This window comes from Engystomops pustulosus, chromosome 3, assembly GCF_040894005.1.
Source record: "Engystomops pustulosus chromosome 3, aEngPut4.maternal, whole genome shotgun sequence".
In the NCBI taxonomy this organism is placed as follows: Eukaryota; Metazoa; Chordata; class Amphibia; order Anura; family Leptodactylidae; genus Engystomops; species Engystomops pustulosus.
In genome coordinates this window covers 198,616,029-198,633,186 of record NC_092413.1, presented here as the reverse complement: position 1 = coordinate 198,633,186, position 17,158 = coordinate 198,616,029, and the positions used below count along the sequence as shown (strand labels likewise).

At 46.7% G+C, this 17,158-nt stretch overlaps 1 protein-coding gene across 3 annotated transcripts in view; it reads left to right on the top strand.

Annotated features, from left to right (window-relative positions):
- The window catches only part of MBOAT2 (membrane bound glycerophospholipid O-acyltransferase 2), a 150,676-nt gene that overhangs the window by 37,648 nt on the left and 95,870 nt on the right, over window positions 1-17,158 (top strand). For 2 of the 3 annotated variants that reach the window (XM_072143538.1, XM_072143537.1), the window contains 2 exons: window positions 1,314-1,459; window positions 15,115-15,192. In XM_072143538.1, the coding sequence (XP_071999639.1) occupies window positions 1,314-1,459; window positions 15,115-15,192 (224 nt within the window). Of the gene's footprint in view, window positions 1-1,313; window positions 1,460-14,630; window positions 14,806-15,114; window positions 15,193-17,158 lie in introns of those variants that run through there. The other variant, XM_072143539.1, reaches the window with a different exon arrangement.

The window sequence follows — 17,158 nt, the reverse complement described above, 5'->3', positions numbered from 1 at the left end:
ATGTCACGAGCCCTGTCCTCCTGCCTGGCTCAATCGTCTTTAAAGTAATTTTAGCGAAGCGGCTCACTGGATCTGCTCTCGGGCTGAACCGGCTCCCAGCGTTTACTGAAAAGACCAGGCACTTTGTGCCAGATCAGTCACGAATGACCCACTACTACTATATATCCTGCCATGTGATATACAGTACATAAACAAAATCATCAATCCCCCATGATGGAACCATGAAAAGTCCAAAAAGACATGGTTAGGTGGGATTGGGTGGAAGAACTTGACTGGCCTTGATCTTAATCCCCTCCAACCGCACTGGGATGTACTAGAAGGAAATTGCAAGACACAAACCTTTATCTAAATCAGTATCTGACCCCAAAAATTCTCTATTGGGGTTAATGGGCAGTGATTTCCACAGAGACAATCCAATAACCTTCCCATAAGAGGGAAAAATTTCTTACCTGCATCTCTGATTCAGAATAGGATGTCAAAAACTATTTAAATATAATATATATAAAAATAATTATATAGATATATGCAAAAATATTGACTAAATATCAATAGTAAATCCCAACATCTTGCATCACGTAACCATTGATTGTATTGAAAACAACCTGTAAACATATTGGGGCACACTTACTAACGGTCCGAACACCGCACTTTTGTCGGGTTTTGCGCAGTGCAGACACCTGTTAAATACCTGTCCAAGCCGTGCAATCCCCGAAAAAGACAAAGGGGCACATTTACTTACCCGGTCCATTCGCGATCCAGCGGCGCATTCTCTGCTCTGCATTCGGGTCCGGCCGGGATTTATGAATGTAGTTCTTCCGCCGTCCACCAGGTGGCGCTGCTGCGCTGAAAGTCATCTCATCGCGCCGGAATTCACCACCTCGGACCAAGTGAAGGTAAGCGCTCCCCAAGCGACACTTTTGCGGTTTTTAAATGCGGCGGTTTTTCCGAATACGTCGGGTTTTCGTTCGGCCACGCCCCCCGATTTCCGTCGCGCGCATGCAATCCGCGACCCTTAGTAAATGAGCCCCATAGAGTTATAATAAAAGAAGTCCTGAGTAAATACTTATTAGGACACATCTAGTAAACTGATGGTAGATGCCCATTAAAAAGTTTTTAATAATAATAATTTGTATCCGTTTTGATCTTTGAACAACATGTATATGAATCCAGGTCACGGTAAAAGCTCTATGATTACCAGAGAACGGTTTTGTTTCATTGTGGTTGTTATGAAGAATTAGACATGAGCTTTTAGCAGTTTCCAAGTAAAATAATCTTTTTAATGGACTTATCATAGTTTTCTTTTCTATTCGCAGGTGAACTTTGTAGCGTGCCAACTATTTGCCTTGCTTGCTGCTATCTGGTTTCGTACCTACCTTCATTCAAGCAAAACTAGCTCTTTAATCAGACACGTAGTTGCAACCCTTCTGGGCCTGTACCTTGCACTTTTTTGCTTTGGATGGTAAGTGGATTTTATTTGTAATATTATATGTTTGTTATATATATATATATGGCAATGTAAGGCAAACTGGGTGTATCCTTAGGGTCCTTCATGCTTAAATGGACCAATGACCACTGTAAACCCAGTTAAAGCGCTACAATTCCTACATTCTGTATTAAGTAGAATAATAGTTACTGTAGGGTAATAAAAGTAAAAATGTAAAGATCTCCCAGGTCTTTGCAGCTGAAAGATGTCATAACAAAGTTTTCTTATAACAATTTTCGAATATACTTTCTTTCTATATTTCCTCATGGTTTTCCAGATCTCTGCTTGCTGTCATATAACAGGAAGCTTCATTGTTTATTTCCTGTAGATAGAAAATAGTTCCTGGTCATGGGATGTCACAAACGCGCATAACACCCAACCATCCTGGATTTCGCGGGACAGTCCTGTTTCAGGGCTTTCCCGCCATTCTGGATGGCCGTCCCTCTGTGTCCAGCACATCTCCGCTGTGTCCAACCTCCTGGTCCTAACAAGAATCGCTCATCGGGACCAGGAGGCAGTACGCAGAGAGAGAAGATGTGCCAGGACAGCGGGATAGTTTGCCCCCCTAGCAGACAATGAACTGCTTGGGGGGCAAACTATGACAGGGAGCTGTTGGGGGCACACTAAGATGGGGAGCTACTGGGGGGTATACTATGATGGGGATCTGCTGGGGGGGCACACAATAAACAGGAGCTGTTGGGGGGGGGGAATTATCATGGGGAGCTGCTAGAGGGAGAACACAATGAAGGGGAACTGCTGGGAGGGCACACTATGAAGTGTACCTTCTGGAGGGTGTGACACTATGATGGGGAGCTGCCGGGGGGCAAACTATGATGGGGAGCTGCTGTGGGGGCACACTAAGATGGGGTTTTGCTGGGGGGCACACTATGTGGGGGGCCTAAAAATGTGGCAGCCGCAATGTGAGGGGGATATGGGGGGCACTAAGGGGTAGTATACTGTTTAGGGGTAGGGTAAGAGGCGGGATGAGCGGTGGGTCAAAAGGCGTGGCTTAGGGGGGAAATTATTGTACCACAACTTTTGTCCATCCTTCGCGACTCCAAAAGTTAGGACGTATGCAGGCGTACATTATATCACAGAGAGTAATCAGAACCCGATGATACAAAGAGCTGTGCACCTGTGTAACATCACATGACCAAAGGCTTGGTTCTATTCACCAGAAGTAAACAATGAAGTTTCCTATAGAATAGCAGAGATCTAGGAATTGATACAGAAAGTATATTGGAAAATTGTAGAACTTTTCCTTATACAAACGGCTTTAACTAATTTGCCCCGATGTCTTAAATCTATGATCAGGGTCGGACTGGCCCACAGGTGAACAGGTGGATCCACCAGTGGCCCCCCAGACCCTGGATAAGTAGTGCTGGACATGGTATCCTCTCTGTAATTTATACATATATTTAGTACAGCGCACCTCAACTATCCTATATATTTATATGATTATATTAATAGATTATGTAACAAGCTTATAGCTGTGATGGGCCCTAAGATCAGATTTTACTGGTGAGTCCAAGGTATCCCAGTCCGACACTGTTTATGATCATACTTTTACTGCATCCATGACAATATTTGTAGGTCTTTCCATGACATAAAGCAGCATATTGTTGGAGCTTACAGCACATAACTACTATACGGTAGTTCATTATATACTGTATATATACACTGATGCTACCTTTGGTGATTTACCTGGTGGCTCTTTTGTTCTTCCCTCCATCCATCATCCAGAATGTAGAACGTGCAAAGAGTAAATTGCTGAAAGTAATTCTGTCAGGGGGAAATTGTTCCTGTTATAATAAAAACCTGGTCAGCCATAACAATCGAGATTTACTATGGAGGAAACTGCAACACTCGATGCCTTCGGAGTAACTGAACCTTGTCCTGATGTCAGCGTTATGTGTTTATTTTGTTAAATTATTAAAATTGGAGGCGCCGGGTGCTAGACTTTATATCTCCAGATCGGCATAATCTGCGCTGTTGTTCTGTCTTCATTATCGGGATATGTTTCCTCTGACAGATTCACCTTGAAGAGGTTCTAAACTGAAAATTGAGAAATGCAATATTAGAATACGGTAGACGGGAAGCCATTTATAAAGATAAGAGCATACAATTTTTGCTCCTTTTTTTTTTTTTTGGCCTTTTACTTCTTTGAGACCCACTCTACCCTTTCCTGTGGTATCTTACGGATATTCTTGATTAATATAAACTCAATTACACTTTACTAAACCTTTGATGATGCCTATTTATTCCACCAGATGTGTCAGGTAATGGGGGAAGAAACAGGGGGGGGCTATCAGCCGCCCCCTGCCCTCATTAAAAAATAAAAAATAAACTAAGTACTCGCCATCCGGCGCACCATGTGCCAGAAGATAAGTACTAAGTTTATTTTTTTATGTGCTGTGCATATATACACTGTGGTGGTGGGAGTGGGGAGCTGCACTGTGCTGGCTACCTATGTACTGTCAGGGAGGAGGGGCTTGCATTGTGCTGGCTACCTATATACTGTCAGGGAGGAGGTGCATGCGTTGTGCTGGCTACCTATAAACTGTCAGGGAGGAGGGGTGTGTAGTGTGCTGGCTACCTATATACTGTGGGAGGGCTGCAATGTGCTTGTTAAGGGGGAAATGGGAGGTGCAGTGTGCTGGGTACCTATATACTGGGTTGGGCTACCTATATAATGGGGGGCTGAAGTGTGCTTACAACTTATATACTGTGGAGAAGTGTGGGGGGGAGATCTGCAATGTGCTGGTTAATGTGGGGAAAAGGGGGTACAGTATGCCGCTACGTATATACCGGGGGGCTGCAGTGTGCTTGCAACCTATATACTGTGGGGAAGTGTAGGGGCTGCTCTGTGCTGGCTTCCTTATATACTGGGGGGGAAGGGGACTGCCGTGTGCTGCTACCTACATACTGTTGGGAGAGGTGGCTTCAGTGTGTTGCTACCTGCATATTGGGGGCAGGGGCGGACTGGGAATTTAAAATGGCCCTGGAAAAAACTGTAAAAGCGGCCCCATTTTATGGGAGGAGTCAAAGACAAGTGGGTGTGGTCAGACAATATGGGTGGGGTCATAACCGACAAATTGTTGGTATATATAGAATAACACATTTAATCCTGCCTTCTTTATAAAAAATAAAACTACTAAAATACGTTTTCCCATATACAAGCTATGTACAAAAATAGAACTACCGTACTATAATACTGCCCCCTATGTATAAAAAAAGAACTACCGTACTATAATACTGCCCAATATGTACAGGAATATAACTACTATAATACTGCCCCCTATGTACAGGAATATAACTACTATAATACTGCCCCCTATGTACAAGAATAGAACTACTATAATACTACCCCCTAGCTACAAGAATATAACTACTATAATACTGCCCCCTATGTACAAGAATATAACTACTATAATACTGCCCCCTATGTACAAGAATATAACTACTATAATACTGCCCCCTATGTACAGGAATATAACTACTATAATACTGCCCCCTATGTACAGGAATATAACTACTATAATACTGCCCCCTATGTACAGGAATATAACTACTAATATACTGCCCCCTATGTACAGGAATATAGCTACTAGAATACTGCCCCCTATGTACAAGAATAGAACTACTATAATACTGCCCCCTATGTACAGGAATATAACTACTATAATACTGCCTCCTATGTACAAGAATATAACTACTATAATACTGCCCCCCTATGTACAGGAATATACCTACTATAATACTGCCCCCTATGTACAAGAATATAACTACTATAATACTGCCCCCTATGTACAAGAATATAACTACTATAATACTGCCCCCTATGTACAAGAATATAACTACTATAATACTGCCCCCTATGTACAAGAATATAACTACTATAATACTGGCTCTATGTACAAGAATATAACTACTATAATACTGCCCCCTATGTACAGGAATATAACTACTATAATACTGCCCCTATGTACAAGAATATTACTACTATAATACTGCCCCCTATGTACAAGAATATAACTACTATAATACTGCCCCCTATGTACAGGAATATAACTACTATAATACTGCCCCCTATGTACGGGAATATAACTACTATAATACTGCCCCCTATGTACAGGAATATAACTACTATAATACTGCCCCCTATGTACAAGAATATAACTACTATAATACTGCCCCCTATGTACAGGAATATAACTACTATAACACTGCCCCCTATGTACAAGAATATAACTACTATAACACTGCCCCCTATGTACAGGAATATAACTACTATAATACTGCCCCCTATGTACAGGAATATAATTGCAAAAAAACTGCCTCTTATGTACATGAGCACTTTACATAGAGGGGATGGCAGCAGTCCTGTGTAAGAAAACAAGGTGGTCAGGCTGCAGCAGGCCATCGTAAAATATGGACCTATGGGGTGCAGCAGACCTGTGTAATTTATCCACATGGCTGCTGCACCCCATGGCAGCATATTATATGGAGGAATGCTGCGCCAGGCCTCCCTATCTTTCCTTCCACAGGACTTCTGTTTCTACCTCGTGTAAAGCAGAAAGTGTCACACTTTGTACAGGATTGTCAGAAGTGACATTTAGCTACTCACAGGTGATGATCATCTCCATCGGGTATAAAAGTGCACTGATTCTCCAGGATATCACTTGTCGATAAAGAATTCGCGCTCACGTTTAGTTGCTTCCTTGCAGCTCCTCTGTGAGCCTAAAGACACTACAATCACTTACACTATCGTGTCACCTGAATAACACTGTGCTCCTAAGTAATATATATATACCCCTCACACCACAACTGACCACACTGTGCCCCACATATATCATATATACCCCTCACACCACAACTGTACACACTGTGCCCCCACATATATCATATATACCCCTCACACCACAACTGTACACACTGTGCCCCACATATATTATATATACCCCTCACACCACAACTGACCACACTGTGCCCCCACATATATCATATATACCCCTCACACCACAACTGACCACACTGTGCCCCAACATATATCAGATATAACCCTCACACCACAACTGACCACACTGTACCCCCACATATATCATATATACCCCTCACACCACAACTGACCACACTGTACCCCCACATATATCATATATACCCCTCACACCACAACTGACCACATTGTGCCCCCACATATATCATATATACCCCTCACACCACAACTGTACACACTGTGCCCCACATATATTATATATACCCCTCACACCACAACTGACCACACTGTGCCCCCACATATATCATATATACCCCTCACACCACAACTGTACACACTGTGCCCCCACATATATCATATATACCCCTCACACCACAACTGTACACACAGTGTCCCCACATATATCATATATACCCCTCACACCACAACTGTACACACTGTGCCCCCACATATATCATATATACCCCTCACACCACAACTGTACACACTGTGCCCCCACATATATCATATATACCCCTCACACCACAACTGACCACACTGTGCCCCCACATATATCATATATACCCCTCACACCACAACTGTACACACTGTGCCCCCACATATATCATATATACCCCTCACACCACAACTGTACACATTGTGCCCCCACATATATCATATATACCCCTCACACCACAACTGTACACACTGTGCCCCCACATATATTATTTATACCCCTCACACCACAACTGTACACACTGTGTCCCCACATATATCATATATACCCCTCACACCACAACTGTACACACTGTGTCCCCACATATATCATATATACCCCTCACACCACAACTGACCACACTCTGCCCCACATATATCATATATACCCCTCACAACACAACTGACCACACTGTGCCCCCCACATATATTATATATACCCCTCACACCACAACTGACCACACTGTGTCCCCACATATATCATATATACCCCTCACACCACAACTGTACACACTGTGCCCCCACATATATCATATATACCCCTCACACCACAACTGTACACACTGTGTCCCCACATATATCATATATACCCCTCACACCACAACTGACCACACTCTGCCCCACATATATCATATATACCCCTCACAACACAACTGACCACACTGTGCCCCCACATATATCATATATACCCCTCACACCACAACTGTACACACTGTGTCCCCACATATATCATACATACCCCTCACACCACAACTGTACACACTGTGTCCCCACATATATCATATATACCCCTCACACCACAACTGTACACACTGTGTCCCCACATATATCATATATACCCCTCACACCACAACTGACCACACTGTGCCCCACATATATCATATATACCCCTCACAACACAACTGACCACACTGTGCCCCACATATATCATATATACCCCTCACACCACAACTGACCACACTGTGCCCCCACATATATCATATACACCCATCTCACCACAACTGACCACACTGTACAACCCCACATATATCATATATACCCCTCACACCACAACTGTACACACTGTGTCCCCACATATATCATATATACCCCTCACACCACAACTGTACACACTGTGTCCCCACATATATCATATATACCCCTCACACCACAACTGACCACACTGTGCCCCACATATATCATATACACTCCTCACACCACAACTGCCCACACTGTACCCCAACATATATTATATATACCCCTCACACCACAACTGACCACACTGTGCCCCACATATATCATATACACTCCTCACACCACAACTGCCCACACTGTGCCCCCACATATATCATATATACCCCTCACACCACAACTGCCCACACTGTGCCCCCACATATATCATAAATACCCCTCACACCACAACTGACCACACTGTGCCCAAATATATATCATATGTACCCCTCACACCACAACTGACCACACTGTGCCCCACATATATCATATATACCCCTCACACCACAACTGTCCACACTGTACCCCCACATATATCATATATACCCCTCACACCACAACTGACCACACTGTGCCCTAGGATAAATTATGTGTGTACTAAAATAATAATATTTACATTGCCACTTATAATTTACTATAAAACATACAGCTCCCCACTACATTAGAATAACTACAAATATATACTGTGAATACAGAAGTATATTCTGTTATATTTCCAAGACCTGTTACAATGTGCCAATGGTACATTGTAATAGATCATGTGTTAATTCCACATATACTGCCGTACTGTCGCATTGCAGTATATGGTAGGACCAATCCAGGGGTATGAAAAAGTAAAAAATAAAAATTATAAAAAAGCTAAATACAGTATTTAAATCACCACTTTCCCTAGAACTGATATGAAAATAAACAGTGAAAATCATAAACATGTAAGGTATCCCCGCAAAATGTCCTTTCTATCAAAATATAATAACGGTTATTCTCGGTGTTGAACCCAATAATGCAAGTGATCAAAGGCCGGACAGATTTCAAAAAGGTAGCAAAGAAAACATCAGCTCATCCCGCAAAAATTCACATCTTTACACAGTCCCGTACACCCAGAGGTCGCACTAAGATATTTCTAGAAAGGTAATATTACTCATCTTACTACTTTTGAGGAGTATATTTGGCCGGGGAGGAGTATGAACTTTCCAGTAATACAAGTATATAACTCATGGCGGTATAGAATGTTGATAGACGCTATTTATATAATCATGTGTCAGTGTCTTCTGTGTTTAAATTGAGGCAGTTGTAGTGATGTTACATCATGCATTGCCCAGACTGGAGCTGACGCCACCAACCCCCCACAACCAGACTGCGACTGCAGCCACCAAAACCTCCCACCACCAACCTGTGGCTGCAGCCACCAAAACCTCCCACCACCAACCTGTGGCTAACGCCGCTGACACCAAACACCAAGACTGCAGCCGACGCCGCCAAACCCCAGTGGCCAGAATTTGCATCTTTGTCATTTTTTGCCACCTGAGCACCCGCCAGACATGCAGCCCCACGTAACACACACCTCATGCCACCTGAGCACCCGCCAGACATGCAGCCCCACGTAACACACACCTCATGCCACCTCAGCACCCGCCAGACATGCAGCCCCACGTCACACACCTAATGCCACCTCAGCACCCGCCAGACATGCAGCCCCACGTAACACACACCTCATGCCACCTCAGCACCCGCCAGACATGCAGCCCCCACGTAACACACACCTCATGCCACCTCAGCACCCGCCAGACATGCAGCCCCCACGTAACACACATCTCATGCCACCTGATCACCCGCCAGACATGCAGCCCCACGTAACACACACCTCATGCCACCTGAGCACCCGCCAGACATGCAGCCCCACGTAACACACACCTCATGCCACCTCAGCACCCGCCAGACATGCAGCCCCCACGTAACACACATCTCATGCCACCTGATCACCCGCCAGACATGCAGCCCCACATAACACACACCTCATGCCACCTGAGCACCCGCCAGACATGCAGCCCCCACATAACACACACCTCATGCCACCTGTGCACCCGCCAGACATGCAGCCCCCACATAACACACACCTCATGCCACCTGAGCACCCGCCAGACATGCAGCCCCACGTAACACACACCTCATGCCACCTCAGCACCCGCCAGACATACAGCCCCACGTAACACACACCTCATGCCACCTGAGCACCCGCCAGACATGCAGCCCCCACATAACACACACCTCATGCCACCTGAGCACCCGCCAGACATGCAGCCCCACGTAACACACACCTCATGCCACCTGAGCACCCGCCAGACATGCAGCCCCACGTAACACACACCTCATGCCACCTGAGCACCCGCCAGACATGCAGCCCCACGTAACACACACCTCATGCCACCTGAGCACCCGCCAGACATGCAGCCCCACGTAACACACACCTCATGCCACCTGAGCACCCGCCAGACATGCAGCCCCACGTAACACACACCTCATGCCACCTGAGCACCCGCCAGACATGCAGCCCCACGTAACACACACCTCATGCCACCTGAGCACCCGCCAGACATGCAGCCCCATGTAACACACACCTCATGCCACCTCAGCCCCTGCCAGACATGCAGCCCCACGTAACACACACCTCATGCCACCTGAGCACCCGCCAGACATGCAGCCCCACGTAACACACACCTCATGCCACCTGAGCACCCGCCAGACATGCAGCCCCACGTAACACACACCTCATGCCACCTGAGCACCCGCCAGACATGCAGCCCCACGTAACACAAACCTCATGCCACCTCAGCACCCGCCAGAAATGCAGCCCCCACGTAACACATACCTCATGCCACCTCAGCACCCGCCAGACATGCAGCCCCCACGTAACACACACCTCATGCCACCTCAGCACCCGCCAGACATGCAGCCCCCACGTAACACACACCTCATGCCACCTCAGCACCTGCCAGACATGCAGCCCCCACGTAACACACACCTCATGCCACCTCAGCACCTGCCAGACATGCAGCCCCCACGTAACACACACCTCATGCCACCTGATCACCCGCCAGACATGCAGCCCCACATAACACACACCTCATGCCACCTCAGCACCCGCCAGACATGCAGCCCCACGTAACACAAACCTCATGCCACCTCAGCACCCGCCAGACATGCAGCCCCACGTAACACAAACCTCATGCCACCTCAGCACCCGCCAGACATGCAGCCCCACGTAACACACACCTCATGCCACCTGAGCACCCGCCAGACATGCAGCCCCACGTAACACACACCTCATGCCACCTGAGCACCCGCCAGACATGCAGCCCCACGTAACACACACCTCATGCCACCTCAGCACCCGCCAGACATGCAGCCCTACGTAACACACACCTCATGCCACCTTAGCACCCGCCAGACATGCAGCCCCACGTAACACACACCTCATGCCACCTGAGCACCCGCCAGACATGCAGCCCCACGTAACACACACCTCATGCCACCTGAGCACCCGCCAGACATGCAGCCCCCACATAACACACACCTCATGCCACCTAAGCACCGGCCAGACATGCATCCCCCACGTAACACACACCTCATGCCACCTGAGCACCCGCCAGACATGCAGCCCCACGTAACACACACCTCATGCCACCTCAGCCCCTGCCAGACATGCAGCCCCACGTAACACACAACTCATGCCACCTCAGCCCCTGCCAGACATGCAGCCCCACGTAACACACACCTCATGCCACCTGAGCACCCGCCAGACATGCAGCCCCACGTAACACACACCTCATGCCACCTCAGCCCCTGCCAGACATGCAGCCCCACGTAACACACAACTCATGCCACCTCAGCCCCTGCCAGACATGCAGCCCCACGTAACACACACCTCATGCCACCTCAGCACCCGCCAGACATGCAGCCCCCACGTAACACACACCTCATGCCACCTCAGCCCCTGCCAGACATGCAGCCCCCACGTAACACACACCTCATGCCACCTGAGCACCCGCCAGAAATGCAGCCCCCACGTAACACACACCTCATGCCACCTGAGCACCCGCCAGACATGCAGCCCCACGTAACACACACCTCATGCCACCTGAGCACCCGCCAGACATGCAGCCCCACGTAACACACACCTAATGCCACCTGAGCACCCGCCAGACATGCAGCCCCACGTAACACACACCTCATGCCACCTGAGCACCCGCCAGACATGCAGCCCCACGTAACACACACCTCATGCCACCTGAGCACCCGCCAGACATGCAGCCCCACGTAACACACACCTCATGCCACCTCAGCCCCTGCCAGACATGCAGCCCCACGTAACACACACCTCATGCCACCTCAGCCCCTGCCAGACATGCAGCCCCACGTAACACACACCTCATGCCACCTCAGCACCCGCCAGACATGCAGCCCCATGTAAGATACACCTCATGTCACCTCAGCACCCGCCAGACATGCAGTCCCATGTAAGATACGCCTCATGCCACCTCAGCCCCTGCCAGACATGCAGTCCCATGTAAGATACAGGTGTTCCCTGAGCTTACTACAGCCATCCTATCTCCTCCTGTGAAGCCCCCTCACCTCCATACACATGTTTGCACACAGTCCCCCTACCAGTTCTTCTTGCAGGCAGCCATTACAGCTCCACTTCCTGCACTGTGAGGAGACTGTGTATAAAGCCACGCCCCTTTCCCGGAGGCTCCGCCCCCTCCCTTGACATCACTGCTGCACGGAGCAGCTCCAGTAAGATACAGTGTGAGCTGAGCGGTGCCGGCCTGCGCGCTGTACACCTTACTTGTGCGCTCCGGACACTCAGCTCACAGGCAGCGCTGCTGCTGCACTTCCTCTGCGTGTTAATAGTACCCGCATCAGTTATAGGATGTGGGTACTATGATTACAGTTGTAGGAAGTCCGAGGAGGGGGAGAGGAGACCGGCCCCAGACAGAGGAGATCGGCCCTGTCCAGCCAGAAACCCACCGGCCCACCGGGAGAATTCCCGGTGAGTACAATAGCCAGTCCGCCCCTGATTGGGGGAGAGGGGGCTCCAGTGTGCTGCTACCTACATATTGGGGGAGAGGGGGCTCCAGTGTGCTGCTACCTACATATTGGGGGAGAGGGGGCTCCAGTGTGCTGCTACCTATATACTTGGGGGAAGAGCTGCAGTGTGCTGGCTACCTATATACTGTGGATGGAGGGTCTACAGTGTCCTGAATACCTATATACTGGAGAGGAGGACAACTTCAGTGTCCTGGCTACCTATATCCTTGGGGGGGGGCTGCAGTGTGCTGGCTACCTATATACAGGGGAGTCTGCAGTGTTCTGGCTACCTATATCCTGGGGGGCTATAGTGTGCTGGCTAGCTATATCCTGGGGAGCTGCAGTGTGTTGGCTACCTATTTCCTGGGGGGCTGCAGTGTGCTGGCTACCTAAGTAATGGGGACTTCAATTTACATATCAAGAAAGTGGAGCTGAAATTTTAATAAATGTATATTGGTAAATTACCTAATATTCTGCTCTCTACACTTACACACACATTACAAAAACGTGAGGTGACCTGCCCAACCCCTTTACCTCTTATTTTTACAGTAGACTACATGGGTGTCTTTTTTGGCATCCATTTCACTGGTATGTCACCAGATTTTTTGTTGGGCCTTACAAATGTCAAATGATAAAGGTCTATGCCTTCAATAGTGTCAGCTAGAGCATCCGTGTTTTAGGAGCTAAACCATACAGTAGGTCTCTCTCGGTCTGACCGCTCTCTACAATTATCACTGAGTGTCTCTAGCAGTAATTCTCTGTAACCTTGGACTGAGCGGTGTTAGATAATGTATCTGAGCTCACTGCTTTCTAATGTAAGTGAAGTCAATTGAATTTGCAGTGTATATCCTTATGGTGTCAGACATGGAGTCTTCCTAAGATCACAGTGACCTTGCCTTCAAGGACTTGGTAGATATATAAATAGACCATCCTATGATATGAGCACATAGGACAGCGAAGATGTGATGGATGTGGCACCTGGGCCTATGATGGTTCTATCCTTACAAAATGTATATTTTAACCTTTAGTCATCTTGTCATATGCACTGCAAAAGTGGACTACATAGTGCCCCTCTATTGCTTTATTTTCATAAACCTACCCCCTAATACAGGCGGTCCCCTACTTACAGTCGACCCCTAGTTACAGACGGACCACTGTGACCTCTGGTGAAGCTCTCTAGATACTTTACTTTAGTCCCAGGCTGCAATGATCAGCTGTAAGGTGTCTGTAATGAAGCTTTATTGATAATCCTTGGTCCAATCACAGCAAAAAAATTAAACTTCAATTGTCACTGGGACAATAATAAAATTTAGTCTGGATCTACAATTCTAAAATATACAGTTTCAACTTGCATACAAATTCAACTTAAGAACAAACCTATGGAACCTATCCTGTACGTAAACGGGGACTGCCTGTACTAAAGTTTTAGGTAAAGGAATTTTTTGATGCAACCTGGAATAAAGTGTCCAAATATTGTATACAACTGTAGGCATGTATAGGTACAGTAAGTCTCATAGCCTTCTATGGAGGTCACCTATGAGGTCACCATACAACACACAGGTTGTTCCACAATCACAGCTTATCAGAGAATATCATAGTCTCAGGAAGGCATTTTCCATGTTTCACTATCTTAATAGCCATGGTGGCTCATGTCTACAGGTTAGAAGAAACCTGAAGTACACTATCTCCATCTTTCCCAAGGAGTGTGAATGCTTCATTTCAATGGGACCCCCAGTGATCAAACTCTTTCCCCCTTATTCTGTGGACGATATTGATTGTAAGCCAATCCCTAGGCCATATGTTGTATGGAGTACTAAAGGTCACATACAGAAGTCTATGCGACCTTAGTTTGCCTCTACATGCCTCCAGTTTCATAAAGTTTATCCCATGTCCCAACAGGTGTCTCCCTCTAGATACATGACATCCACGGAAAAATATCTCACTCCGGTTGTTGCCAAAAACTCTCATTTACAAGACTTGTCATGTCCATAAGACCTAAGTCAGAAGTTAATAAAATATGGATCCTTGTCTGTATAGGATAAAATGGCCGTGCATTATAGTAACCTTATGCCTTTCCTCTCCCCAGGTATGCCTTACATTTTATTGTGCAAACCGGTATCTCCTATTTCATCATGATCGTGGTAGGCGTGGAACATATGCACAAGTAAGATCTCCAGATATTTGCTTATTTTTTGCATTTGAGTAACAACTGATTTATGGAACATGATTTTCATCTGAATCAATGAGAACATGCACCCAGGGGTGCACCAACCATGAGGCAAGTTGAGGCTCTTGCCACAGGTAGCACCATCTGAGCTCTTTACTTTCGTGTTACTTCTGCAATATGTTGTGCATGTGTCAATGAACATATTGGTTCTTATCCATCACATTGAAGTGCACAGATGCTGTTTTGGCCTGTTAAGGACGGTAACAGATCCTCTATAAACCCAGTGACTTATAGGTGATGACTTTAATTGCATTAGCTTCCATTATTTTTCCATGCAGCCCAGAACACCATGATGACTAAACAAGTTTGTTGCTGAAATATTTTTGGCCACTTGTTTCTGCAGCCATCCTCAACCTCTATATCAGTACATATAAATTCAGATCCAGGACTTGACTTTACTGAATACAGTCTATCCTGAACAAATATTTGCTATAGTTTTTGCCCAAATTTGTGACAAAACTGTCACAACCCTGAAATCTTTGATGGTCATGAGAGCATCAAGTGGACCCTCAAACTCTGTCCTGAGCTCTGATGCCAAGGTTTTATATTTGGGAACAATGTTAGGTCCCATGCACACTACCGTATGGTCTTTTCTCTTCTGTATATACGGTTGTATTCTGTCCGTAAATATGGGACATATTGCAACAGTATGGCAACGTATTGCACCGTATCCGTATAAAATACGGTTGGCTGGCAGATGATGGATGGCTGACTATTGGTTGGCTAACAGAATGCACCTCCCACTGGTTCGGGATACTGCACATATATACGGAAGCATACGATGCACAGGCATATGCAGCACATATTTAGCCCATATTTTATACGTTCCCAATGACTTCTATGGGCCATACAGAATGGAAATTTGGTGGAAAATAGGATACAGCCATGTACATGGATGGCCATAGTGCCCATTGGAATGCATGGGGCCATATTCCGGCCGTATATACGGTCGTGTGCATGGGGACTTAGTTTGGGTTCACACCACGTTTTTTGTGTATACGTTGGGAAAGCACCCGACATATATACTTAGCGTACACATTGATAAATAGTGGCAGACAGAGGCATGGTTGTTTCCTCCGTTTGCAGGATGGGAAGATGGAGCAAGCTATGTCTTTTCATCTTGCAGCCCCTGCCTTAGCGACGTATGCGCTCAGCGGAGACAATGGACGGCTTTAGGGAGCGTATTCAGCTTATTGCATCCCTATTCCCAGTCCCCCCCCAGCTCATACATCACTCAGCAGAAGTGGGGGATCCAATATGGACAGTGACATCACTGGGGAACACCCCGTTCATCGGCAGCAGCCAATCGCTGGTGGGGGTTCCAGAGGTTGGGGGTTCGAGAGCGACCTACCCCACTCTATAGTTGGGATTATCCTTGCGTGTCCTTACAATGTATGACACAAAGCGTAGTGTGAACCCAGCCTTACTAAACCTGCGCAGCATAAGAAGCAAAGAGCGATGGTAAGCTACTATTTCAGAATGGCGCATGCTAGTTGTTTCTGTGAGCTCATCCGAAAAAAGCAGCAAGCGGCATATGTAAAATAAACACATTATGCTGATTTCTACATGATTGCGCTATCCTCGTAGTAATGTGATCTGCATATAACACTGTGCACATTGTCAAAAGTTCCAGCACAAGGCTTCATCCTGGAGGATTATTCACTGCTTGCTGTCAGCTGCAACTACCCATGACTGGCAAATCTGCCAACTTGCATGCCCCATTTCCTACACCCCATTAAGCAGGATGACAAGGCCCATTAGAGATCTGTTTTTCACTTCATTACATAACAATCTACCTGTCGCCCGGTGAACTTTTAACCTGTTTGTAAAGGTCCTGTCAGGAGTAAAAAAGTAATTCTTATTCTTCCTTGTGTGATATTATTTTTAGCAGCTGGCATACTGT